The sequence below is a fragment of the Bubalus bubalis genome, chromosome 22 (genome assembly GCF_019923935.1).
Source record: "Bubalus bubalis isolate 160015118507 breed Murrah chromosome 22, NDDB_SH_1, whole genome shotgun sequence".
Taxonomy (NCBI): domain Eukaryota; kingdom Metazoa; phylum Chordata; class Mammalia; order Artiodactyla; family Bovidae; genus Bubalus; species Bubalus bubalis.
Window position 1 is genome coordinate 4,730,861 of NC_059178.1, and position 27,582 is coordinate 4,758,442.

The 27,582-nt window shown below is 44.8% G+C and overlaps 1 protein-coding gene across 11 annotated transcripts in view; it reads right to left on the minus strand.

Moving 5' to 3' along the window:
- The window catches only part of NEDD4L (NEDD4 like E3 ubiquitin protein ligase), a 379,669-nt gene that overhangs the window by 20,528 nt on the left and 331,559 nt on the right, over positions 1 to 27,582 (minus strand). For 7 of the 11 annotated variants that reach the window (XM_025273167.3, XM_006073363.4, XM_006073368.4 and 4 more), the window contains 8 exons: positions 26,324 to 26,378; positions 26,181 to 26,234; positions 19,214 to 19,272; positions 9,867 to 9,932; positions 7,735 to 7,964; positions 5,615 to 5,736; positions 4,864 to 4,934; positions 3,249 to 3,344 (listed from right to left, as the gene is read on the minus strand). In XM_025273167.3, the coding sequence (XP_025128952.1) occupies positions 3,249 to 3,344; positions 4,864 to 4,934; positions 5,615 to 5,736; positions 7,735 to 7,964; positions 9,867 to 9,932; positions 19,214 to 19,272; positions 26,181 to 26,234; positions 26,324 to 26,378 (753 nt within the window). The remainder of the gene's footprint in view (positions 1 to 3,248; positions 3,345 to 4,863; positions 4,935 to 5,614; positions 5,737 to 7,734; positions 7,965 to 9,866; positions 9,933 to 19,213; positions 19,273 to 26,180; positions 26,235 to 26,323; positions 26,379 to 27,582) is intronic. The other 4 variants (XM_025273168.3, XM_025273169.3, XM_006073364.4 and 1 more) reach the window with 1 other exon arrangement.

Sequence of the window (27,582 nt, forward strand, 5' to 3'; positions counted from 1 at the left end):
AGGCAAGAGTACTGGAGTGGGGTGCCATTGCCTTCTCTGAGCCATGTGTTACCCTTTGAAAATTGGCAGTCAAGACCCTTAAAAAAAAGGTCCAGCTTAATAAAAAGTCACCACAATTCCAATTACATTTTGTTTTCTCACACTTGGAGCTTCCATTACTTGTAACATTAAAAAAAACGAGATCAGTGCGGTTCAGTCCTTTGCTCACTAAGCATGCAGCAGGCATCACTACACGCTGGGCCCTGGAGAAACCCAGGAGCCTCGAGGGCTCAGGGGAGGCAGCCGGTCAGTGGCGGCTGGAGGTCAATGTGGGGAGGGCCACAGGGGTGGGGGGGGTGCTGCAAGGAGACAGTGCCACGTAGACTGCGGAGGGCACAGGGCATCTTGGGGGCAGCACAGCAGGCGCCCATGGCTGTGAAGGTGGGGGGAAGGAGGTGTCAGGAGGGAAGGTAAAGGTGCGCTGTGCAGGGCAGGCCGTGGTTCACACTGAAGGGCACGGGACGGCCAGTGGAGGAGATGCTGAGCAGAATGGTTCCGGATCCAGGTGTGCTTCCCACAGTGACCACATCTGAAGCACACGTGTGGGGGCATCAGGGAGAGGACTGGAGAGGGCATGACGTGGGGACCAGGGGCCTGAGCGAGGGGAGGTGTGGATGAGGTAAGCGACGAGGACGTGGTGACCAGCTGCACGCAGGGTCGGGACGTGGGAGGAAAGAGGGAAGAGGCTGAGGTGGAGGGGGTGGGGCCACTGATCAGACCGAGGCAGGGGGCGGGGCTGGGAGGAGGAAGTGGCTCTGGTTCAGTCTGGGGATCTGTGGGTCTTTCTGGAGGGAGGAGGGGTTCAGGAGACCTGGGGGAATCTGGACACGAGAGGAGGGGTGTGGACCGGAGATAACAGACTGGGGGGTAAGCAGTGCGGAGATGGGTGGAACCCGAACCACATGGTGGGTGAGAGCTGGGGTCAGGAGGAGAAAAGACGCAGGCAGAGGAGCATCCACGTTGTAGGGCTGACAGAAGCAGCGGGACTGGGAAGAGCTGGAAGGGTGAAGGGGAGAGGGGTGACGGGGGAGGGGGAGGGGCTCGAGGGAGGGTGAGGGGTGAATGGGCCAGGGTGACGGGGGAGGGGAGGGGTGACTTGGAGGGGCTCAAGGGAAGGGGGAGCAGAAGAAGGAAGCAGATTAAGGGCAGGAACCCATTTATATTTAGTCCTTGGGGGGCTACTGCTAATCTGGATGGGACATCTTAGTGGGGGGCGGGTGTGCAGAAAAGGTCTCCCTCCCCCTTCCCCACAACAAGACCCCCACAGGACAGGCGGCGTCCACTGTCTGTGAAGAGTTTTGGTCACAAAGCACAATATGCAGCAAAAAAAGGATGGGAGGGCAAACGATATTCTTAAAGGAATTCATTGATCGTTTACATTTATCACAAGGTCTTTCTCATCCCTGGCGTTTGAAATTTTATGAGCCTCAACTCTGCCAGCCAAGAAGGAAAGGAAACACAGATTCCCCAAGTCCCGCCCACCCCCAGGCTCACACTCGTGAGTGCTCTTGGCTCATATGTAACATTAATCCTGGTATCTACGGGATCACCTTATCGCCAAAGTTTTTGCCCCCACCCCTCTTTGTCAGAAACTCCTTTTTATCCAGCGGCATCAGCTTCTTTTTTCTAGACTATGAACCCAAGAGGGCAAGGGACCTGATTTCCCCACCTCACTTATAAAACTGAGCCCAGCATCATGAATAGACAGAGATGTGAACACACTTTTGGGGCAGTGGAGGACGCTTTCAGTAATCTCTGATGCAATAAAGAACAAACCAACATCATCTTCCATAGTTAACCCTTAAAATGGGCTCCCTGACCTCATGAACGTCAAGGCTATGAGGTCTGGTCTGGGAGATGGAACTCTCTCTGTGCTTTTGTGAAAGGACAGGAGCCGGGGCTGGACAACATCTTGAGAAGACCCTCCCTGCCCCCGCAAGCAGTGTTATCATAGGGGACAAATGAATCAAAGGTAACACACCCCCTAGACAACGTCAGGGTGATGACGAGAATTCCAAGCAGGCAATTTTCATCTTTGAAAGTAATCTTTAAAGTTAACATAGCCTGAGCTATGGTTTTTTCAGTAGTCCTGTACGGATATAACAGTTGGACCATAAAGAAGGCAGAGAGCCAAAGAATTGGTGCTTTTAAACTATAGTGTTGGAGAAGACTCTTGAGAGTTCCTTGGACTACAAGGAGATCCAACTAGTCCATCCTAAAAGAAATCAGTCCTGAATGTTCATAGGAAGGACTGATCCTGAAGCTGAAACTCCAATGCTTTGGCCACCTGATGCGAAGAACTGACTCATTTGAAAAGACCCTGATGCCGGGAAAGATTGAAGGCAGGAGGAGAAGGGGACGACAGAGGATGGGATGGTTGGATGGCATCACCGACTTCATGGACACGAGTCTGAGCAAGCTCCGGGAGCTGGTGATGGACAGGGAGGCCTGGCGTGCTGCATGCACGGGGTCGCAGAGAGTCGGACATGAACCTAACTGAACCACAGGACGGTACAGGCGCCAAGCAAGGAGGTCAGAAAAGCCTGAGCCTGCTGAGCCCCAAAGGCAAGTTTCACCATGACAAGGGGACTATCAAAGCAGAGGGAACCAAGTCAAGGTCCCCAGACATCACCTCTTCCCGGTCACATATTTACATCACTAAGCAAACATTGACACTGCACCTAAATTTTAAAACCAGGGAGCCAACATTCACATTCAGATCTACTTTAGCTGAGAAGCAGGTACTACTTCATGCCCCAGAGGCCTTAGAATTTCTCTGACTTTGCAGGAAGAGAAATTCTGTGGCTTCCCTGGTGGTTCTGACAGTAAAGCATCTGCCTGCAATGCGGGAGACCTGGGTTTGATCCCTGGGTTGGGAAGATCCCATGGAGGAGGGTGTGGCAACCCACTCCAGTACTCTTGCCTGGAGAATCTCATGGACAGAGGAGCCTGGTAGGCTACAGTCCATGGTGTCGCAAAGAGTTCGACACGACTGAGCAACTTCTGTTTTACAGGAAGAGAGGCAGCTGTAATTGGGATTAGCTTCCTGGCATGACACTAAGGCGCTGATGATACAATGAGATGATGATGAACACCTGAAGCTCCTGGTGGTGGTTTTTAACTGTCCAGCAAAGTTGTGGTACAGCCTGTGCAGAAGCAAAGACTCTGAAAGTCAAGGGCGAGTGTGGGTGGCCGCCTACAACACATACCTGCCCAAAGTTCTCTTCATCAATGCAGAACATAAGGTCCAGTTCAGTTGGGTCATTTTCTAAGATCCATTTCAAAGAGTTGTAATATTCGCTATCCTATAAAATTGACACAAAAATTAAAATAAAGTATTTTTTTCAAAACAAACATTCATTTGACTTCTTTAAATGATTATGTTCTTCCAGTGTAATTCCATTCAGAATCTCAAGAAATGCATTAGTTACTGATATCTTGTTTCCAGCTCTCCCCCACCCTACTCTCCCCTGCTGAGGGTTGTAGTTGGATCCCATCCTCTGAGAAGGGGAAGTGGCCTGCTCCGCAAGGCAGTCAGGAAATCATACAACTGAGCCTGTAGAGCTCAGTACACTCCCTGTCTCTTAAGAGTGAAAATATCAGAGGGAAGTAGGAAGGACAGAGAAAGCCCTAATTAAACGCCGGTGGTTTCAAGCCGTGCCGCTTCCTGGGCTTCTATCACTCTCTGCAAGTCACTGTGAGCAAAATTCAGAACACGGGCCCCAGAGCCTGGGCTCCAAGAAGGAAAAAGAGAATGTGGGTGCCTACTATCCCCATGGGGGATAAAATTAATTTAGACTTGAAGAGAAACTTCTGTATTCCTAGCTTCCTCATTGCACAGTAACAAAAGCATAAAGCTTAAGTTAAAGGTGAGAGCTGAAGAGAAGCTTGAGATGGGTAAGGTGGATACGCAGAGCTAAGGGCCCACAGAAAAACCAGCTGAGTGGCCTCGCATGCACGCTGGCCTTCTGCCCTCCTTCCACACCCAGAGGCTGCGCCGTGAGCCACGAGTACACGGCTCACGGACCCAGCTCCACAACACGAGCAGGCAGTGTAGCGGCAAGGCTGAGGGAAGAAGATGCTTCCTGATGGCCCCAGGGAAACACTCCCTGGCTCCCACCCCTGTGGAGGTGAACGGTGGGGTCACGGGTAAATTAAAAGAAAAACAGAAGCAAAGGATACTGGGAAAAGAGCATCGGATTTTGCTTTTACAGAAAATCCTTTCAGCTTTGAAAGGGTCAGCCTAGATTAAAAATGAGTAAGTTAAATGCAACATGAAACCCCAAATCAAAAGTCAGCAATTACTGTCTGATTTTTCATTCTTCTCCTACAATGTAGTGGTCATTTACCCTTCTTCCATGTCTAGGATGACTTCAAATATTCTTCCCTTATCTACTGTTTGGCCTGGTCCCCTGCCATTTTTTTAGGTTGGAAAACAAAGGGATGACAGACAAGCCTGTAACCTGTTTGGTATTAGCAATTTCAATAGAAAAAATGGGCAATGATGAGGTTTCTAGATGACCCTTGGGTTTAATTTGGTCTACCTAGTCCTGGGTAAGCAGAGGTAACTGAGTTGTGTGTGTGTCCACCGGAAATACCATGACTCTAGGAAATGTGAACAATGATTTGCTTATTTAAAAAGTTACGGGAAAAAAAAAAAGTTATGGAGATCAATTAACCTCTTGAACAACTAAATGTTCCCTGGTGCTCATACTGAATGAGGGAGCCCGTAAAAATCGCTGTGACTAGCACATGGCCTCAACTCCCTTTCTATAAAGCACAAGCGGCTCACGATGTCCACTGGAATAACCCGTGTTTACTCACCACAGATTCCATGTCATTCAGAGTTATCTGCTTTCCCAGCATCATTTTATAAAACGGTCGAATGAAGAAACCTAAAACGTGGGGGAAACTGGGTTAGTTTTCCAGGGGTCACTGACACGCCAGGAGGGAATCCCGTCTGCGTGTCAAGTGTCATCGCTGGCGCCGCGGTGGGGAGCGGGGACGGGGTGAGAAGGGAGCGCAGGAGACCGTGGAGGAGGCTGTGCGGCCTTCCGGGGGAGGAGGGGGCCTGAGCAGGGTGAAGGCGGTGAGGAACACCCACCGTGGTTCCACAGGGGCCCCCCTACACCCGTGCCAGGCCGGCCTGCGCCGCACGCCTCTCAACAGGACACGGGAACCTTGGTCCCCCTCCTCCACCTTCGACCCCCATCCTCAGCCCACCCCAGGTCTCCCCAGGCACCCACTGTCCGCAGCAGCTCCTGCCCCCTCGGGCTCAGTGTAGCCCTAAGACGAGGCTCAAACCCCGCTGGTGTCTGGGGAGGGAAGAAGGTGAGGCCCCAGACGGGGCTAGGGGGCCGACACTGACATGCTGCGTCTCTGCTCTGCCTCCAAGGGCAGTCACGGTTTTAGGGAGCACCTTCGTTATGGGCAAAGCATTAAGAAAAGAATCCATTGATTTACAGAGAACCAGTGAGGCTCTTCTGCTTAAAACCTATGATGTGAGTAAGATACCTCATGATAGACCACAGAGAACACTGTCTTATTACCTTCAACACTTTTTAAAATAACTCACCATCTAGAAGTTTCCCATGAAATACTGCCAGCCCGGCAACTCTTCCAATGAAGGTGAAATAGGACAGATGGTCCTCATTACAGAGGCCTGAATTGGGGTTGATCTGAAGTGTGTAGTTGTCCCTTTTGGGGAGGAAGAGAGAAAAAAGAAATGTAATCAAATCAACCAGTCCTAAAGGAAATCAAGCCTGAATAGTCACTGGAAGGACTGATGCTCCAATACTGTGACCACCTGATGCAAAGAGCCAACTGAGTGGAAAAGACTCTGATGACGGGAAAGATTGAAGCCAAAAGGAGAAGCAGGTGACAGAGGATGAGACAGTTAAGACAGCATCACCGACTCAATGGACGTGAATTTGAGCAAACTCCGGGAGGCGGTGAAGGACACGGGAGCCTGTCCATGAGGTTGCAAGGAGTTGGACACGATTTAGCGACAGAACAACAGCAAAAGAAATGCAAGCATCTGAATTTTCTATCTCTGCCTATCAACAGGCTTTCATAGTGTGCCTGTAACACCCTGTACCTGACAGATGAGGCAAAAAAGCTAGAGAACAGGGTTTATTTAGAGGTTAGCCTCTTTCCATGACCAAGGACGGAGATCTACTGGAGCTGGTGCGCATGCCCTGTTAAGGTAAACCTAAGGGACTGCAGATACCTGACTGTGCTGACTGACAAAAACGTCAGTTTTGTACGATTCGGCCAAGTACCTTTGGAAGATGAGAAACAGCACAGACCACAGGGGTTAGACAGGGACTCCCCGCAACAGGAGTGCTTATGTAAGGAAGAGAGTCTGCAGCCAGACTCCTCTGGAGGGGTTCGACAGGGACTCCCCGCCACATGAGTGCTTAGGTAAGGAAGAGTCTGCGGCCAGACTCCTCTGGAAGGGGCTCGACAGGGACTCCCCACCACAGGAGTGCTTAGGTAAGGAAGAGAGTCTGCGGCCAGACTCCTCTGGAGGCCACTTTGGGATGTGGGTGAGGTGTAGGTGTGGCCTCTGATCCTCTCCTTTTTCATGGCTTTTATCAATTTTACAAAATGGGAAATTCTTGGCCAGAGCACTGAGAAGAATACCGAGGCTGCTCTTTCCAAACAGCCCTCAGGAGACTGGCACCAGGGGGAAGACGTGGGAGAAGTCTTGGCCCCAAAGAGCACAGGCTGCTTCTCAAGGTCGACGACTCTCCTACTGAGGGACTGGGCCCAGCCTGAGGCTTTGGAGAAGCCACAGCCTGGAGGACGAGACGGGTGGCCTTGGACGCAGCCATGGCTTGATTCCCAAGAAAGCCTCAGTCTTCACGCCCGGCAGTGGTGAAACCCTAATGCAAGGGGAAGGCAGGGCCTCACCTCACAGGCCCAGGACAGTCCTCTGGGTCCTAAAGGACGGATCCTCAGTTTCCCTTTAAGTAGTATAATGTCAGAAAGCTGTTCCTGGTCATGAGACAATGACCTTCTGAATTGTGGCAGTGACAGATGCCCCAAATTAGCACAACAAGTGCACAGAGCTGTTCTTTACGATTCGTACCCGACACGCTTTCAATTTCAATTACATGAACCCAACAGACATTATTTTTGGGTGTTCACATTGTACGGTATTTCACCATGTGGAGCCAGAGTCCGTTCCAGACGGCTGGGGAGGAGGGTGGGCGGGGCTGAGGTCAGCAGTGTTCATTCACCTCAAACGAGCAAGCGGCTTCCTCTCGCATCATGTGCTTTGTTGCTCAGTTATGTCTGACTCTTCACAACCCCATGAACGGTAGCCCACCAGGCTCCTCTGTTCATGAGGATTCTCCAGGCAAGAATACTGGAGTGGGTTGCCATGCCCTCCTGCAGGGGATCTTCCCAACCAAGGGACTGAACCCAGGTCTCCCGCATTGCAAGCAGATTCTTTACTGTCTGAGCCACCAGGGAAGCCCAAAAATACTGGAGTGGGTAGCCTATTCCATCTCCAGGGGAGGTTTCCTGACCCAGGAATCAAACCGGGTTCTCCTGCATTGCAGGCAGATCCTTTACCAGCTGAGCTACCAGTGAAGCCCACTCCCTCATCATCTCATCTCATCTCGTTTACTCAGGAGGAATAAACCTGTCTCGGGGGGGACACATTCTGAATGCACTCCAGACACTTACGTTGCCGAGTACTCGAAGAGGCCGTAGTAAGGGTTGAACATCTCCTTGGACAGTAGGAAGAACCACTCTCTGGCCACGCCCCCGTAGTCCAGACCTTTCTCCGATTCAAACTCAATCCACAGCCTAGCTTTCAGGACATCTGGTCTTTTCACAGACATGATTCTCCGATAGGATTCTTCAAATATGTTATTTCTGTGAAGTTTCATTTCAAACCTATTTGGAATATCCGCCTAAATTAAAGGAAAACAAAAAACAAAAAAACAGACACAAGTCAGAGAGTAAATATACACTGACTTCCTACCAGAAAAACAACAAAGAGCAGAAATGATGGCAGCCTTCGAATAAACAATCAGGGACAAATGGCTCCAACTGGGACTCTGCCCTTTCTAGATTTTTCTTCACAGACAGAACGCCTCCTACGTCAGGAGGAGACACACAGCACCGATCAGCGGCTGTCACCCACTGAGTCAGCAACACGTGCTGCAGAGCAAACTACGCTGAGTAGAGACGAATCATCCTGTCCTGCTTTTATGAGCAACTGAGGGGCCCTTATCCACCCACTGACAACCAAAACATGGTCAGCGCTCTATATTGTTTCAGTCAAAGAAAGGGACTTCAGTCCAGATGATTAAAACCCATAGACAATCCCCACCTAGCCAGGCTGGGATGACTCTGAGCCCTGGCAGGGGCTCCGGCTGCAGGCGTGGGTCCATGATGCTTAGAAGCTAATTCTATTGCCAGGGTAGGGGTGGGCAGACTCTGATGATCAGGCCAAAGGCCACAGCTATTTAACGATAAATGTGAAAATTAAAAGGCACTTGACTGAAGTTGTGAATAACTGCTTCCTGGCTAAGCAGGCCCAGGGTCGGCTCTGTTATGATGATGGATTTGCAGAGTCGGTTTCCAGGCAGAAGGTACCGTGAGTATAAGTGCTAGAGTGAGACAGGGTGAGGCCCTCAGAGTCATCACTTATCCTCAGAAGAAACGCAGGCGACTCACAAAGAAACACGGGAATTCCACGGGTTCAAATCTGAGTCATTCTGAAATGGAGGCACCCAGGAGCTCCTTTTTTTGTTTGTTTTTTATTTTTTTTTTCCAGGAGCTCCTTGATTCGGGGTGATGGAAAAGAGAACAAAACCCTTAGGGGGAGCTCCCTGAGGCGGAGGCTGGGTTCCAGGCATCCCCAGTGTCTAACCCACAGCAGACTGGGGAGAGGGCATAACTGAGGGAGTGGAGCGGGCTGGGGCAGGCGGGTGGGAAGCACAGGCAGACAGGGAGATCTGAGCTGTGGGAGACACACCCCTTTTCCCAGTGAGCCAAAGCCAATCAACAGTGACCTGTGCGAAAACACCCCAGAAAGAGCGAAGGCACAAACTGAGGAGAAGACTGGGAAAATCCTCACCAGACAGGTGAAACCAAAGTGAAACAGAAAATGCAGTGTTAAAGGATCTGGGGAGATTTGTCAGTAGAAAATATAATATTGTAATTTAAAACACTGCCTGCAAAAAGCCTTACAAGATTTCTTGGTTTTGCCAGAATCTTAATGGGTTTCCCAGTGAGAATTTTTACTCTGAAAATGACATTTGGTCTTAATATGCCAGAATATTATAAATTATATTTATGTTGTACATATTGGAATTTAAAGGGACAGACTTGAACATTTTTATAATTATAAATTGAACATTTATAATTTATAATTTATAATTAATAAAACCAAGGTTTTATTAAATAGGGTAACCGTAAGCAACTGCATAGGCTTCTCCAAATTTTTTCACTTGGTCCTGAATTATTGTATATCTCATAAAATCATTTCTATCTTTTTATGTATTACATAAGAAATTACCTTCAGGTGATTTAATATGTTTTGAGTTGGCCAAAATGTTTTTCTGAAAGATGATATGGAAACACCCAAAGGAACTTTTTGGCCAGCCCAATAATACTAAGTTAATATTCACTTACCATTTCTGTTAAAAAGGAAATTCAGATCGGCGATCCAGGTGGATTAAAGTGCAGTGAAAAAAGGAAAGTAGCATTTTTGGTATAGACATAAAAGAAAGAAACAAGTTCTCACTGAAGTAATTTTGGTAACTTACAAATGACTAAGGCAACATTTTTGGAAGACATGTACTCACAGGTTTCTTTAATTTCTTTCTAAAGTAGTCATATTTCTGCTTAAATTCTCTGGAGTAAGGAACAGCCTGGAAGACAAATGTATAAATATAGACAATATGAACAATACAGTTGAAATTTTATGTACACGAAGCCAACATTCAGAAAATTTCATGAATCATGAACCTTAAAATTGTCACTCTTCATATAATCATTGAAATTTACATAATGTCTACACACCATATGGGAAGTTCTAGAAATGATTAAGATCATTCAGCACTGAATGAGGCTTTCATCCCTGAAAACAATATGGATGTTCAAGAAATCACTCAGAGATATTATCAGTTCAGTTCAGTCGCTTAGTCGTGTCCGACTCTTCACGACCCCATGAATTGCAGCACGCCAGGCCTCCCTGTCCATCACCAACTCCCAGAGTTCACTCAAACTCATGCCCATTGAGTCGGTGATGCCATCCAGCCATCTCATCCTCTGTCGTCCCCTTCTCCTCCTGCCCCCAATCCCTCCCAGCATCAGAGTCTTTTCCAATGAGTCAACTCTTCGCACGAGGTGGCCAAAGTACTGGAGTTTCAGCTTTAGCATCATTCCTTCCAAAGAAATCCCAGGGCTGATCTCCTTTAGAATGGACTGGTGGGATCTCCTTGCAGTCCAAGGGACTCTCAAGAGTCTTCTCCAACACCACAGTTCAAAAGCATCAATTCTTCGGCGCTCAGCTTTCTTCACAGTCCAACTCTCACAGCCATACATGACCACTGGAAAAACCATAGCCTTGACTAGACAGACTTTTGTTGGCAAAGTAATGTCTCTGCTTTCCTTCCAAGGAGTAAGCGTCTTTTAATTTCATGGCTGCAATCACCATCTGCAGTGATTTTGGAGCCCCCAAAAACAAAGTCTGACACTGTTTCCACTGTTTCCCCATCTATTTCCCATGAAGTGATGTGACCGGATGCCATGATCTTAGTTTTCTGAATGTTGAGCTTTAAGCCAACTTTTTCACTCTCCACTCTCACTTTCATTAAGAGGCTTTTTAGTTCCTCTTCACTTTCTGCCATAAGGGTGGTGTCATCTGCATATCTGAGGTTACTGATATTCTTCCCGGCAATCTTGATTCCAGCTTGTGCTTCTTCCAGCCCAGCGTTTCTCATGATGTACTCTGCATAGAAGTTAAGCAGAGCGACAATATACAGCCTTGATGTACTCCTTTTCCTATTTGGAACCAGTCTGTTGTTCCATGTCCAGTTCTAACTGTTGCTTTCTGACCTGCATATAGGTTTCTCAAGAGGCAGGTCAGGTGGTCTGGTATTCCCATCTCTTTCAGAAGTTTCCACAGTTTATTGTGATCCACACAGTCAAAGGCTTTGGCATAGTTAATAAAGCAGAAACAGATGTTTTTCTGGAACTCTCTTGCTTTTTCCATGATCCAGCGGATGTTGGCAATTTGATCTCTGGTTCCTCTGCCTTTTCTAAAACCAGCTTGAACATCAGGAAGTTTACGGTTCACGTATTGCTGAAGTCTGGCTTGGAGAATTTTGAGCATTACTTTACTAGCCTGTGAGATGAGTGCAATTGTGCGGTAGTTTGAGCATTCTTTGGCATTGCCTTTCTTTGGGATTGGAAAAAACTGACCTTTTCCAGTCCTGTGGCCACTGCTGAGTTTTCCAAATTTGCTGGCATATTGAGTGCAGCACTTTCACAGCATCATCTTTTGGGATTTGAAATAGCTCAACTGGAATTCCATCACTTCCACTAGCTTTGTTTGTAGTGATGCTTTCTAAGGCCCACTTGACTTCACATTCCAGGATGTCTGGCTAGGTGAGTGATCACACCATCATGATTATCCTAACTTACCTAACCCATGCCCAAGGTCAGAGGTGGCGGCTGGGAGGAGCAACCCCACGTCTGAGAGATATTATACATAAACTAAATAGACTTTCCATGTGACTTTTGTCTGAATGTGCATCAAGGTGCATTGTAATCTTTTTATGGATTGTAGTTTAGATACGTTATTGGCTACCATATATTTTAACACACAACTCCAAATGAGCTGCACTGTCATTCAGAAAAGACTAACTGTGCTTTAACAATATTTGGGAGAAAAAGTTAACAGCAGAAAGGCAAGTGAACTGATTCTCTTGTCAAGGAATAAAAAACTGAGTAGACAGCATGCTGGAAACGTCCTCATTTTAGGAGCTGATTATTTAGTGGTTGTGGGCAAGGATATCCTTAGATCTGGAAGGCTATATCTATGGAGAAGAGGGATGATACACAGAAGTGAGCTCGGTAACTGAGCTAACGTTATTCATTCTGGGATCTCTTCAGGTAAAGCAGTAACATTTCTATATCGTCATTCAAATATTCCCTACTTGTTACATTGTCAGGTAGCTTGTAGTATCTGAGAGCCCTGACTTCAAGCTGTTGAAAAGGCTTACAATTCTTTTTCTGAAGCAGAAAGGATTGGCTTTTGCATACACACAGACAAAACGGGACAGCCTGACACTCAGAACAACTCATTGCTTTCTGGAGCAGAGTGTGAGTCTGGGCAAGAATACTTCTGCTGGTATCATTTTGGACTGCATTAATGAAATATACTGATCTTTTGCAAAGGGTTTCCAGACTCCAAACCTTATGCCTTGGCCATACTTATTCCTGACCAGAAAAAGCGAAAATGAAGAGCAAGAGTTTCTTCCCTTCGTACTGCCTACAGACATGACCACACAGACAAGAACTAGACCAAAACAAAAATACGTAACTGCTGTCACAGAAAACCACGATCATGTCAGTATTCTGCCTTGTAATTCAAGAGCAAAAGACATTACATTTATGTGTCTTAAGAGCATTTTGAAGACAACTGGCTGCCGAGGGGGAGAGGCAGAGAGACAGACTAGAGGTTGGGGTTGGGAGATGCAAACTGTTATGCCTAGAAACGATAAACAACAAGCATGGGAACTATATTCAATATTCTGGTATAAATCATACATAGTTTATATATGTAACTATATATACATATCTATACATACACTCAGTGTGTAACTGAGTCACTGCTGTACGGTGGAGACTGGCACAATACTGCAGATCGACCTACTTCAAAAAAAAAAAAAGACAACCTATACCACCTATGGTTTGTTCTTCATTTTTAGTTTTTAAGCCAGTCTTTGTTTACTTCTCCACTGAACGTCAGACTTGACTATATATCATATTTATTTTGGACGGTGTTTAGTCTGATGAAATAATGTATGAATTTTGATTCCAGAAAAGGTAGAGATTTTATCACCATCTGGACAACCACCAACATAAGGAAATGGATACAATGGTCTGACATAAGCCAATAAAGACATTATCATGCTTTTTGCTCTGTAGCTTTTTTAGAAGCTACTGTGAGCAACGGGCAATAAAAGCTAAATGAATACCTAAGTAAATGCAAGGCAGGCAAATGATAGAACTCCTCTTACATGAGGTGGTTGGGGAAGGTGGCTCTGGGAAAGAGAAACCTGAGCAGAAACGAGAGTGATAGGAGAGAACAAACCATGACAGTGAAGTGTCAAAAGGAAAAGTATTTGTCTGAGGTTCTCAGGTATGATCAGCTGTGATAGAAGAAAATTAAGCCGGGAAAAAAAAAAAATGATTTCCTTTTATGCTTTTCGGCCAGCTTCAGAAGCCCAGATTTGTAGGACAGACCCCCTGCCAGCAAGCTCTGTCACATGACCTCTCTACTCTTGAATGCTTGCTCAGTGAGGTCGAAGGACTCAACTAGTCAAATTTTAAGGCTCTTCCATTTCCCCAAATATGCCATTCCCAGTAATTATTTTTTGTTTCCTCATCTGCAAACACTGAAAAAAGGCTTGAGCATTCATCACTGTGCATGCAAGTCCGACAGTGTCTTAAATGACAAGTTTCCCAAGGAATGCATTTCAAAGTGCTGCCCCCAGCCCATGCATGGTACCTCTGCCCCTGTCTGGCTTATAATCTGCTAGCTGCTGACTAGCTGTGGGTGGAAATCAGTGCTGAGATATTTCTGGCCTTTCTTCTTCTGAGGAGATGATGCATGAAAGCTAAGAAATCTTCCTCCTCCTCTAATACTCGTATTTTCTCTCTAGGGCTCGTTCTTATAATGGCTTTTTATATCCTTCTCCTAAAAAGATTCCAACAACGTACCAGGATAAAGACATCCATTAACTGCAGCCTCTGAAGAGAATGACATTTCTTGTATCGGACAGGCCAAATTATTTATTCTCTCGTGAAAATCTGGCATCTTATTTTCTTATCCACAACATAACTTTTACATAAGCCTATTTAAAAAATGAAGGTATCTGGTGATTAAAGCTACCCTCTATTAAATAAGCTTTCTTTTTTGAAGAAAATGAAAATCTGACACTGTGTAAGGGGGTTCTCAGTATTTGCATGCATCATTGTCCACTACTGACCCTGGAGCTCCTGGCAGAGAAGGGCCCGGGCCTGACACAGAGACGTCGGTAGGGCCAGGAGAGCTGAGGCTCCGGCCTGGATTCTGACGCGGACTTTAACTTTCAGCCACACAAGTAGCTTCTGAAAAACTGGGAATCACAACTACTTCCCTACCATCCTGAGGGGATTGCTGTGAGTTTCAAAGCAGTTGGTTATATAAAGTTCTTGAACAGGTACAAAGCGTTACACAAGCATGAGATAGTGTTCTTAAGAGAAGCAAGTATGAACAGCACTTCACGTTTCCAGGGCCTTTAATGGTGACGCCTGGCATACCAAGAGCATACTGAATCACAGTAATGTCACAGAAGGGTCCCTTCTCCCCCAGTATGTAGACATTTTTAAAACCTGGGAAAAAGAGAGAAACTCTAGGTACCAGATAGGCAGAAAGACTCAAAATTATAGAACTGGGGTTTGGACCCAGCCTTCGTGCTTGGGCTTGAGTTTTTAATCCTCACATGGGCACATGGAACATGGCCTACAGTCTGTATGACCCAGGGGATCAGAACACGGCTCCCTGCACAAGACCCTCATCTGAGAAGCATACAAGAAAATTCTACCCACAGGCCTGGGGAAGTTGCAAGGAAGCTTACCTTCCGTCCGGGATCATAACTGGGAGAAAAATAATAAACAAATCCAGACCTCTAATAAACTCAGACTCCAAGCCTATACACCAGAGTGAGTGTGAGGCCCACAGTTATAGTAACTAAGGGTGCATCAATATAAACGAAACAGTTAACAGTCAGTAGAGTTCAGGACATATGAAAGACCCATAAGATAAAAAAAAAAGAGTACATACGCACTTAAAAACAAAAATTATACACTGAACTAGACAATCACCTACCACTGAGGAGAGTTTACAGACATGACAAGTGGGAGATTTAATACCACTAAGACCAGAGATAACAATAAATATAAAAGAGGCTATGAAATAAGTATTCAAGAATGATTTAAAAGCTGCAAGTATGGGTAGAAAAAGAAATAAAAGCAAAGAACAGGACAGAATAACAGTAACTAAAAAGGCCAAGCAAATTTTACAAGATCAAAGAGAACTTTGAGTAATTAAACTCAGTCACTGAAATAATAGACATAATGAACTGATAGAGAGTAGATGATAAAGAGCTTAAAAGGTAATTAACTGGGAGAGCTGAGCCTGCAGTATGGCAGTAAGACAGACAGAAAATAGACAAGCTCAGAAATAAGATGGAATATGAAATTGAATCAAATACCTAGTATGAGTTACTGACACAGATAATAAAAATGGAACAGGTACAATGTGCAAAGGAATAACTGTGGGGAACTTTCCCAGATAAAGGAAAGATGCAATCCCCACGAGGAAGAATCATGATAAATCCAAAGTAGAATAAATAAAAAGAAACCTACACTTACATTCATGATAGTAAAATTGTAGAAAGTTAAAGACAGAGAAAAATTAAAAACCACTGGAGAAAAGAGAGATTTACTCATCAAAAAATGACAATCAGATTGACAACAAACTTCTCATCATCAGTTATGGAGGCTGGAAGAGGAAAAAAACAACTTCAAAGTATTGAAGGAAAGTAATTGTTGAGGAAGAATCCTGCAGTCAGCTAAACTATCTTTGACAGACAGGTAGGTAAGCCCCTTCTCTCTCACACTCACTGAAATTGCTGACAGAGCAGAGGTTCTCAAACTTGGGAGGGCAACAGAATCCTTGGGGGGGGTGGGGGTGGGGTGGGGTTAAAATACAGACTGCAGGGCCCATACCAAAATTGCTGATTTTCAGTAGGTCTGGGTTAGGACCTCAAAATGTGCATTTCTAATAAGTTTCTGAATGGTTCTGACTCTGTTGATCTATAGGTTACAGTTTTAGAATCATGAACTAGAAGTTAAACTTCATTAAGGAGAAAACTTAACCTGGAAAAAAGTAAATGCAAGAACCAAGGGTAGACAAAGAAATTTGATTACATATAAGTAAATTAAACAAACATTGACAGTTAAAAAAAAAGAAAAAGAAAATGTTAACGATTATTTGGCAAGTTTTTGGTGCTTCCCTGGTAGCTCAGCTGGTAAAGAATCTGCCTGCAATGCGGGAGACCTGGGTTTGATCCCTGGGTTGGGAAGATCTCCTGGAGAAGAGAAAGGCAACCCACTCCAGTATTCTGGCCTGGAGAATTCCATGGACTGCATGGGGTCACAAAAAGTTGGACAGACTGAGTGATTTTCACTTTCATTTGGCAAGTTTAAAGATAAAGTAGTTTTAAAATTCCTTTGAACAATGGAAAGTGGGACTGAGAAGAACAGCACTTTAAAATTTTTTTTAATTTTGTATTTTATATTTTATTTTATTTTATATTAAGGTATAGCTTATTAACAATGCTTTGATAGTTTTAGGTGAATAGCACAGGGACTCAGCCATACATATACAAGAATCCACTTCCCCCCAACCTCTCCTCCCTTTCAGTCTGCCACAAAACACTGAGCAGTTCCCTGAGTTATATAGTAGGTTCGAGTTGATTATCCATTTTAAATACAGCAGTGTGTATATGTCCATTCCAAGCTCCCTAACTATATCTTAGTTTGTTCGCTAAGTCTGTGAGTCTGTTTTTGTTTTGTAAGTAAGTTCATTTGGATTATTTCTTTTTAGGAGAACAGCACGAAAGTTCCCCAGAGTTGTATATTATCCAGGAAGAGAGAGTGATTAATTTTGACATTAAGTCAAGTATATTGGTTAAAAGTTTTAATGTGAGCACCAAAAGAACAGAAATAGAGAATATAACTTCCAAGTATAGAAAATGAAAGAAAATAAAGACTATTCTATCAGTCCAGCAGAAAGTAACAAGAGACAGAGAAGTTAAGAGACAGAAAAGATATATTAAGCCAATACTAGAGGAGCAGAGTGAACACAGTGACTGAGAAAGCCACAATCGTCATGAGAGATTCTGACCCAACTGACTCGATTACATTTGAAAAGCCAGGAAAAAAGTCATGATGGAAATGGATACTTTGAACACCACCAACTTGATCTAACAGGCATATAAAGAACTTTATACCCAGGAAAGACAGAATATACATTCTTTTGAAATACAAAAAGAGCAGTAATAAAAAATGGTCAAGCCTCCAAAGAAGTTTCAGATATCTAACAATATTCCCCAGACAATATTCTCTGACCATAATTAGTAAGAAAGAGGTAAAAACCCTCCCAAACTCTTAGAAACTAAAAAGTTTATTCTAAATAATTTATAAGCTAAGGACAGAAAGAAATCATTGTGGAAATTCCCAAAAATTTAGAACTGAATTAAAACAAAAATCACTTATCTACCCTAAGGTGATGATTACCTAAAAAAACATGCTCTCACTGGGAGAGATACCACTACCTATAATTAAAGAATAAACAAATCTCTTTTATTAGAAAATAAAGAAACAAAGATCTTCCCTCATAGTAAATCTATCTGGATTTATGATGCTAAATAATTTCCAATAGTAATGAATAAAAACTAACAAAGTTGCATGAAGACAGATGATCAGTAATTGAAAGATACTTGAAAAGGCTTCAGAATTATTCAGAAGTCCTCTGCTGCTTGAAAAACAGCACCGTTTCTTGAATTTTCCTTGTTTCTCATGATGGAGAAGGGAAAATACTACTCTGACTTATTGTGACTGTGAATATATCAAAAGGAACCCATGGCAGTAAGGCAGGTATTTGTTAAGCTACATGAAGAGTAGCTAATGTCTGTTTTGACACAGGTATTATTAGGCATTTTGCATTAACCAGCAGCAAAGCAGCTGAACAAATCCAACAAGTAGCTAAAGGGAAGTCAGGTATCAAGGTGCATTTGCCCTGGATTATCATCTAAGTTTTCAAACGGACACAGAATTCAAAATGTGATTTGGAATGAATCAGATTAAAGTCACAAAATTAGTATTAAAAAGATTTTTTTGATGTGGACCATTTAAAAAGTTTTTATTGAATTTGTTATATGTTTTGGTTGTTTGGTCTTGAAGCCACATGGGATCTCAGCTCCTCAACCACGGGCTGACCCTGCACCCTCCGTACTGAAGGCGAACCCTTAAACAACTGGCCACCAGTGACGTCCTCAAAACTGGTATTTGAAATACACCTATTGGTCTCTTAGCTCAGCACTCAATGTAACAATCTTTACTTCCTTTAGCTCCTCTGGTTTTTAAAAGATCCCCCAGTTTGTAATCTTCTGCTGACTCCAGCACGGTTCCTGCAATTTCACGAGTCTCTCCTTGTGCTTATGTAACCACTGACAGAAGACTGGTACATTCTCTGTGACCATTGTGGCCTATTCCAGACTCCGCCCAGGTGTCTGAAACCAGGTACTTTTTAATTGCTGACTGACAGGCAGACTATCTGCCTGATGAACATACGTGAGGGGGCTATTAGTGGGTCAGCAGAGGTAAGGATTCTTAACTCTACCAGCTCTGGAGCTCAGCTACAATCTAACCCAAACCTCTGCAGATTTTTAGAGCCGGAAGAGATTCAGAATCCAATTTAAATTTGTTAGCATGCATATACTACCTGTGGCCTCAAGAAATGTCAAAACTCTACAAATCCAGGACCAGGTTTTGCTTCATATAAAAAGGAAGGGAGGACATTTTGGTTGTTGTATTTTAATCTACTCTCTTATAAAACACAAAAGAGAATGCTTAGTTTTGTTACCGCTAGTAAGTCATGTTCTCTTCCTTTATATTGAAAGCTCTATGAACAGGCAAATGCAGCAATCAATGTCTCACCCAGAAATTCCAGGAAGGAGGAGATGGGAGTGATGTTAAATTTCCCAAGGACACCAGTCAGGCCCTTGGTACCAAAGGAGGCAGGAATATACAAGAAATGTGTGCTTAGATGCAACCAAAATATACTGAAGAGTCAGAACTTTAGAATACTGACCGGACCAGTAATAGCTGGGTTCTGCAGTCTTGGGTCTTCCCACTGAGTAATTTTGCTATCTGAAAATATTGAAAAGAAATAAAAAGGCTTATTAGTTCAAATCTATTTCATGTTAAAAAATGTTTTAGAAAGAATTATTTCTGGATTTTCCAAAAGCTGCCCAGTTCCCCATCCTGACCCCCAGAAATAAACAGCTTAGTATTTCAGGGTTAGAACAGAACAGGAGGCGCCTCTGATACTGGCTAGTTAAAAACAACCAATCAAAGATGCACAACTAAAGTACAACCATTTATTCACACTTTCTGGCAAACAATCTGCTGGAATTTCAATTATAAACCCCTGTTTCTTCAAGGATTTATAACTTGATCTTGATTTTCATTTAATTTTTAAAAAGGATAAAAATTCTTAGTCCCCCCAAAGTTAACATGGAGACATGATTTTTTCTCTATTCCCTTTATTTATGGTGCTGCACACTGGCTTTTGATGAGATATCCTGAACAAATGAATAATCCATTACATGTTTCACTCCGATGCACAAAAAAATCAAAACAGCTAAGGCAAGCTGAAAAAATGAGAATTAAATACAGCAGAGGAGGATGCCAGAGAAAAGATTCCCTTCTGGCCAAGATGGAGAGAAGAGGTTCTTTCTCCCAAATGAGTCAGTGTCAGCGAGACTAGTCGATGGCACCTACACCAGCGTTTCAGTGGTAAAGGGGGAAACAAACAGCTACCCAGTCACTCGGGATTTGTGATGGTGCATTTGGCTCAGTTGGTAAAGAAGCTGTCTGCAGTGCAGGAGGCCCGGGTTCAATCCCTGGGGGGGGGGTGGGGGGTGGGGTGGAGATTCCTTGGAGAAGGAGATGGCAACTCACTGCACTATTCTCACCTGGAGAATCCCATGAACAGAGGAGCCTCTCAGCGCACTACGGTCCACGGGGTTGCAGAGTCGGACACGACTGAGGCGACTTAGCAAATATTAACTAAAATGACTTTATGGATTGCTGTGTGTGTTGGGGGGGCAGGCAGGGATGGACTCACATGAAGGATATGGGGAGGGGAGCCAGGGGAGTTTTAGGAAATCTAAGTTGGCTTTAAAAAAAGGAAATTACTGGTTTGAGAAGAATATTCTATTTCTGGTATACTTAGTAAGTGGATCGATAAGAATAACTAAAATATTTGGTTTTAATGACTATCCCAGGAATTTTTTGAAGTCTAGTATGGTAACCAGAGCAGTGGTAAAGTATTAAAATAAAACTACCAAAGCACATGACAATTGCAGATTCTAACAATTCGGTAGGAAAGTTACATGAAATATTTAAATGTTTTAGAGAATGCTGATGGAAGTAAAAGGCATTTTTGGGTTCCTTACTTTGAAAACAGAAGTTTTCAGAAAGTAAGAGGTGCTACTGTGATGCAGAACAAGAAAAAAGAAAACCAAACAAAGGAGAAATACAGCTGAGTAAAAACTGCCTGGGACCATATATAGACTGGGCACTATTAGCAAAGCAGAAAATAATGAACTGCTACCTACATATGACAACTCCCGCTCTGTCCAGATGGGAACGCTGAGCTGTCACCCTTGACACCTGCATCTGCATTTCCCATGGGAAACACCTCAAACCCAACTCTGCCAGAGTTGAAGCCATAATCTTCCAACACCAAAGCGGTTCACAGAACCTTGTCTTCCTTGCTAACAGCATCATGATCCATTCCTGGTGCAAATCCGAACCTGCCACCCCTCTGTCCTCCCCTCAACCTTTCACCACGGTGGTCACCACTGTTCCCACCTCTCGCTGAAAAGGCTTCTCTGTGGAGCACTTGCCTCTCCGTGCACTTCTCTCGAGGTTTCCCTGGCCTCAGGCTCACTCACCTCTGTTCAGAACTTCCTTTACAGTTTTGCCAAGAGACTCTTTCTAGAGAACAAATTTGACCACATCAGTCCCTTCTGGATAGTCCCTCCGGTGCTCCGGTCTGGCTGCGGAAGGGATCCGAGTCCCCACACCTGGCAGGCTCCTGCTGAACTTGACCCTGTGTCAGGCTGGCTCGTTGCACGCCGGCGGCTTGCAAGCCCACTGTGCTTCTCTAATCATGGTGCCACCCACTTTCTCCCTCCTGAAACCTCTCTTTTTTGGGCGTGCCCGACTAAACCGCACTCATTATTTTGGATCCACTGGAAAAGTCACCCATTCCACAAGGTCCTTCTCTTGCAGCCTCCCTCCCCCACTGGAGCCCAGCACTTGGACAGAAGAACAGGCTCACTCCCCTAAGGCAGCACTTAAATACCTCCTGGCACTCCCGACCTACTCGAGCTGAGCCCAAGGCGGACAGGGTCCGCGTGCTGCTCATCTCTGCAGCTCCCTCTCCACCGCTGAATGCATTTCCCAGCACGCAGCAGGAGCTTGGGGTTTTTTAAATGACCAAATGAAGTGGATGGTGAAAACAAACTCCTTTTTAAAACAGTCTAAGCTTTCAGAACCACACACGGTTCTGTATGGTTATCGTAATCATCAATTTTGCACTTAGGAATTATCAACATAAGAATGTTGGTGGCTAGTTACCCACTCGGTCCTGAAACATTTGAACCTAAACTTGCTTTTTGTCTTTGAGCCATAATATTTCAAATCAAGGGGCAAGAATGAAGTAGAAGAATGAGACTTAGTCCATTTAGATATCATTAATGGGTTTGGTACGGCTTCCCTGGTGGTCTAGATGGTAAAGAATCTGCCTGCAATGCAGGAGACCTGGGTTCGATCCCTGGGTCAGGAAGATACCCACCCGGGAGAAGGGAATGGCAATCTACTCCAGTATTCTTGCCTGGAGAATCTCATGGACAGAGGAGCCTGGCAGGCTACAGCCTATGGGGTCACAAGAATCAGACACGACTTACTGACTAAACCACCACCACCACCACCACCACCACCGGGTGTGGTATGACTGAAACGAGATCGAGAGCACCCCTGGAGTCTTACTTTCTAGCTCTGTGTTGATATACAAGCTGCCGGTGGCCACCTCCTCAGCACCTGGGCACCTCAGGTCTTTAAGAAGAACTGTACAATTCCTGAGAGACGTAGGGCTCAGTTCAAGACCTTCCCTTAACCTTTTACACCAGGCTTGAAACATACAAACTATCTGATAAAGTAAAAACCTTAGTTCCTCAGTCATGTCCAACTCTTTGTGACCCCACGGACGGTGTAGCCCGCCAGAGCCCCTCTGTCCATGGAGTTCTCCTGGCAAGAATACTGGAGTGGGTAGCCATTCCCTTCTCCAGAGGATCTTCCTGACCCAGGGATTAAACCCAGGTCTCCTGCATTGCAGGCAGATTCTTCACTATCTGAGCCGCCTGGGAAGTCCAAACTGATAAATGTCAGCCAAATCAATCAAGGACTCTGAAGACATTAGTATTGAGCATTCACGCTCTTCTGAAATTAAATCTTTAAGATTTTTAATCTTAAATATGTCTCATTTCTCAAGAATTTATGAAGCTGAAAATAAAAACCCTAATGAATCAGCAGACAAGTGCACTGCCATCTCCTACAGTCAGTGCACAGTCACGAGCCCCAGCAAAGCAGAAGACAGGTGACTCTGAGCCCCTCACAAGATGCCCGCTCTCACAGCCACGCAGCGTGGTGGGCATGGTCTGGTCTCTGTCCTGCGGGCAGCAGCAGAACAAAGTGAGATGCTAAATTTTGCTGCAACTAAGATTCGGGAAAAGTGTTTAGAAGTAGAAACTGATTTGGAAGGTAAGGTAATTCCAGGTAATTCAACCCATTTTGGTTCTTTGTACCTGATCAAGTGTCATAAAAGAAAAATAGGTATGCTGCATTTTTCAGATTAGACTTAGTTTTATTTTTTCCAGAAAGGCAATGAATGGAGCTCTGTTTAATTGATATGTACCTCTTTATTACTTCCCATTGAATAAACCTTGACAAATTAGGGAGAAATGGCAGAAATGTTACATTACCAGCTAACATGTGTGCGTGCCAAGTCGCTTCAGTTGTGCCGACCTTTTGTAAGCCCATGGACTGTAGCCCGCCAGGCTCCTTTGTCCATGGAATTCTCCAGGCAAGAATACTGGAGTGGGTTGCCATTTCCTACTCCAGAGGATCTTCCCAACCCAGGGATCGCGCCCCGCCTCTTGCATCTCCAGCACTGGCAGGTCGGTTCTTTACCCTAGTGCCGCAAATAGCACACGGCACAGCTCAGGCCAGCCAGGCTCCGCCTGTGGTCTAGATCCTATCACCTGAGTCCCGGCAGTTAAGAGGAGGAGGCTCCCAAGTGCTGTGTGGTCTGGAGAGGAACCAGGAATGTTGGAGTGGAGCTTGGAGGGACTGATTAAGAATTAGGAACTGCCCAGGCATTTAGCAAGGGACTACCCTCTCCAAACCAGGGGCTTCCCTGGTGGCTCAGCCAGTAAAGCATCTGCCTGCAATGCAGGAAACCCAGGTTTGATTCCTGAGTCGGGAAGATCCCTTGGAGAAGGAAATGGCAACCCACTCCAGTATCCTTGCCTGGAAAATCCCATGGATGGAGGAGTCTGGTGGGCTACAGTCCATGGGGTCGCAAAGAGTTGGACACGACTGAGTGACCTCACCTCACGCTCTCCAGACAGGAGCAGGGGGCAGGCCTCAGGGTGGAGGCACTGTTTTGCTGCTGCCTCTCAAGCCAAGCTCTCTCCACTTTCTAACCACGGGCATCAACTTCCCAGCAGCACTGGCACCACCGGCCGAGTCACACTTGTCAAGCATTTACTTCATCACGCCGCCAGAAACCCAGGCCATGAGTTTTCATATTTCTAATGTATCCCAGTACAGCACTTTGCAACTGTGCTGTTCTTGTTCCTGGGGCCTCGCAGGACATCAGGACAAGCTCTTTTCAGGTTGACCTGGCATCAGATCGCCAGTTGGAACACGGCTGCAATGCTGTGTGAGGTCCTTTCTGAGCAAAAGACCAAGGCTGTGTGATCGGTTAAGCCTTTGTTTTAATAAAATGGTCATTATTACTAGTACCTCTCTTTGAAAAGTGAAATGGTAATGCATGATAAAACAGCAAACAAGGCTGTCTTTTGTTTTTAGTGGGAAAAAGGCGTGTGACTATTTTAAGCAAATGATGCTAAGAAACAGCAGAATTATAAATAGAATATTAAGGGGAAAGTGGGAGGACACACACATCCTAAAGCACTTACGGCAGCAATTTCAAGCTCACCAGAGCTCTGGGAGCAGGCAAAAGCCAGCATCACTACTGGCCAAAGACAAAGATGAGGCCTATGTGCCTTCAACTACCTAATGTTAACCAAGGGTAACACACAGCCCTAAACATATCCAGGACTTCTACTATTCTGATTGAATTCTGAATTGCTGGGCTTCTTGTTTAATTGGATTGATAAAAACCCGTCAAACTCCTGTGCCTCAAACAAAGTTCTCTCTACGGTGCACGGGTGGCTTAGGAACCCAGGGAGAGGACCTGGGATTTGAGGCAGCGACAGGCTCCACCCGCAGAGGGACCCGGGCCAGACCTCCCGGTCAGCTCAGCAAGGCGCTTAGCTGACCAGTGCAGTGAGGTCAGAAAATGTGAGAAACTTGATGAAAGTGAAAGAGGAGAGTGAAAAAGCTGGCTTAAAACTCAACAGTCAGAAAACTAAGATCATGGCATCCAGTCCAATCACTTTATGGCAAATAGATGGGGAAACAATGACCGACTTTCATTTTCTTGGGCTCAAAAATCACTGCAGATTCACTGCAATTTCAAGCCTGCAATTAAAAGATGCTTGCTCCTTGGAAGAAAAGCTATGACCAACCTAGACAGCATATTAAAAAGCAGAAACATTACTTTGCCGATAAAGGGCTGTCTAGTCAAGGCTGTGGTTTTTCCAGTAGTCATGTATGGATGTGAGAGTTGGACTATAAAGAAAGCTGAGCATCGAAGAATTGATGCTTTTGAACTGTGGTGTTGGAGAAGACACTTGAGAGTCCCTTGGACTGCAAGGAAATCCAACCAGTCAATCCTAAAGGAAACCAACGCTGAATATTCATCAGAAGGACTGATGCTAAAGCTGAAACACCAATACTTTGGCCACCTGATGCAAACAGCTGACTCATTGGAAAAGACCCTGATGCTGGGAAAGATTGAAGGCAGGAGGAGAAGGGGACAACAGAGGATGAGATGGTTGGATGGCATCACCGACTTGATGGACATGAGTTTGAGCAAGCTCCAGGAGTTGGTGATGGACAGGAAAGCCTGGCATGCTACAGTCCCTGGGGTCACAAATAGTCAGACACGACTGAGTGACTGAGCTGAAGAAAATGTGAGGCTAGGCAACCTGGTGTAGACTTAATGCTCACATTTATGAACCAAATGAAAACAAAGATCAAAATACTATCAGATCACACATGTACATGAACTTTAAATCTACTTGAAGACTTCTTTTTAACATACATTTTTCAGAAGGTTTAAGGGATATACTAATATGATCCCATGGAGAAACACTCCAATAGGGGGAGGAAAAAAAACCCCACAAAACTAATGCCTAAAAGCAAACCTTTATTAGTTTAACTTTTAGTTGGCACAAGACACCACACGTTTATTCATAGGAGCTGGAGCAAATGTCCGCAGCAAATGTACTACAAGTTCAAGAAAAGAACTGTGTACGTATTAGTGTGCTGGGTGCAGGGAAACATGCTGTGAATAGAAAATAAGTCAGAGCGGGCGTCTTGCCACGAGACCCCTGAAGGCAGAGTTTTAAAAAACGTGACGGCTGCTTCAAGCACTCCTCATTCCATAGATTTCTGACCTGATCATCACTTCTCATCTTATTTTCTATTACCAGAGTATATTTATTAAAAGCGCAAAAGTCAAGGGGTCGTCAATCAGAAAAAAAAATTTTGCAACTAAAAAAAAAAAAAAAAAGTTAATAGGTCACAAGGTCAAACTGGGATGGCTGCTTCAAGCGAAGGCCGGGCATGGACAGTACCGTACGAGGGCACTGAGTCTCTGGCATCGTCCTCGCCACATAACACCTGGCTGCCTAGACGAAGAGTAAGATGATACAGCTTTCACAGCCACATCTGAGTTACCCTCGTCCCCACCTACGTGCCCGTAACAGCGCCTACTTACTGTGGTCAATGTAAAACGTCCGGCCATCCAAGTGGATCCTTTCTTCCCAGCCAGGCTGGTATCAGGGAAGAGAGACAGAGAAGACAAACAATAGCCAGCAGTTCCAAAATCAAAGGCAAAATTTAGAGACCCTACTGGCACCTTCTCCCCAGGGGATACATTTTGCCATAAAGAATAAATGAAATGGAAACATTTCAAATGAACTGGTGACAACAGCCAGCAACACACTTCGGCACACGTTCTACAGTCTCAGCTGCACTCGCTGGATGATGAACAGGGAACAGGGGTTCTTATTTCAAAAGCTTCAAAGGGAAACTCCGGCACACTCTGAGACAGTTGAGCCTGGGGTTGAATAGTTCATTTAATTAAATGTATATTTACTGAGTACTAAAGGGAGGGGGAAGGTTGATATAAGATGTGAGAGATGGAGGCTATGTCCATGTCATCAGGTGGTTGAACAATCTAATGTGGTAATTCTCTGTTGTGAACTCTCACTACTCAGGACTCAGGAACCAACAGATCTGGATAATTTTTCCAAGGTCAGTCTGGTGTGCTTTCATTATCTGGACTGTGCCCACGTGCTACTGAAGTCTAGAATCCAGCAGACAGCCTGCCACCTTTCACCTTCTAAACCCTCTCTCCAGTCTCTCCTCTGGGCTCTTTCCATCTAAACCCCGGAACCCAACATCTGAGGAGTGTGGGACATTTGTATAACCCGATGAATAAAGACTTCACCCTGATCTTTCGAGCTTCAAATTTGGCTGTATATATAATACCATACAGCAGGCAATAGAAAGGTTCTTGGGAAACAATTACCAAAAAAATTCCCAGCATCTTTCCACTTTAAAGTAGTCTTGGAGTGGGCACCACTCCCCACCTTTCAGCCTCTGTAAGGGTTTTTAAAAAATGGGAGAGTGGGGGGTGGGTCAAGAAGAAAGCATGGAGAAGGTTTCATTCAAAATTTAACTTGGAATGAATAGCTCGTTTCTCACTCAGGCCCCAAAAGAGAACTGATAAAAAATTAGATTTATAAACAGTCATCGACAAGGGAGAAAAACTTAAAATATCCGCAGGATAAATGACTTAGAGAAACCTTCTGCGATTACTTATGCCTTTTTCTCCCACAGTTTTTAATATTTTTATTCCTATGACTAAATCAGCAGTATGGATGGAAATCAATGGTTGCTAAGTTACAAAATAAATGTGTGCTGCTTAACTCGTCACCTGCAGAGAAAGCCTCGAACATCCCAGCGGCAAGG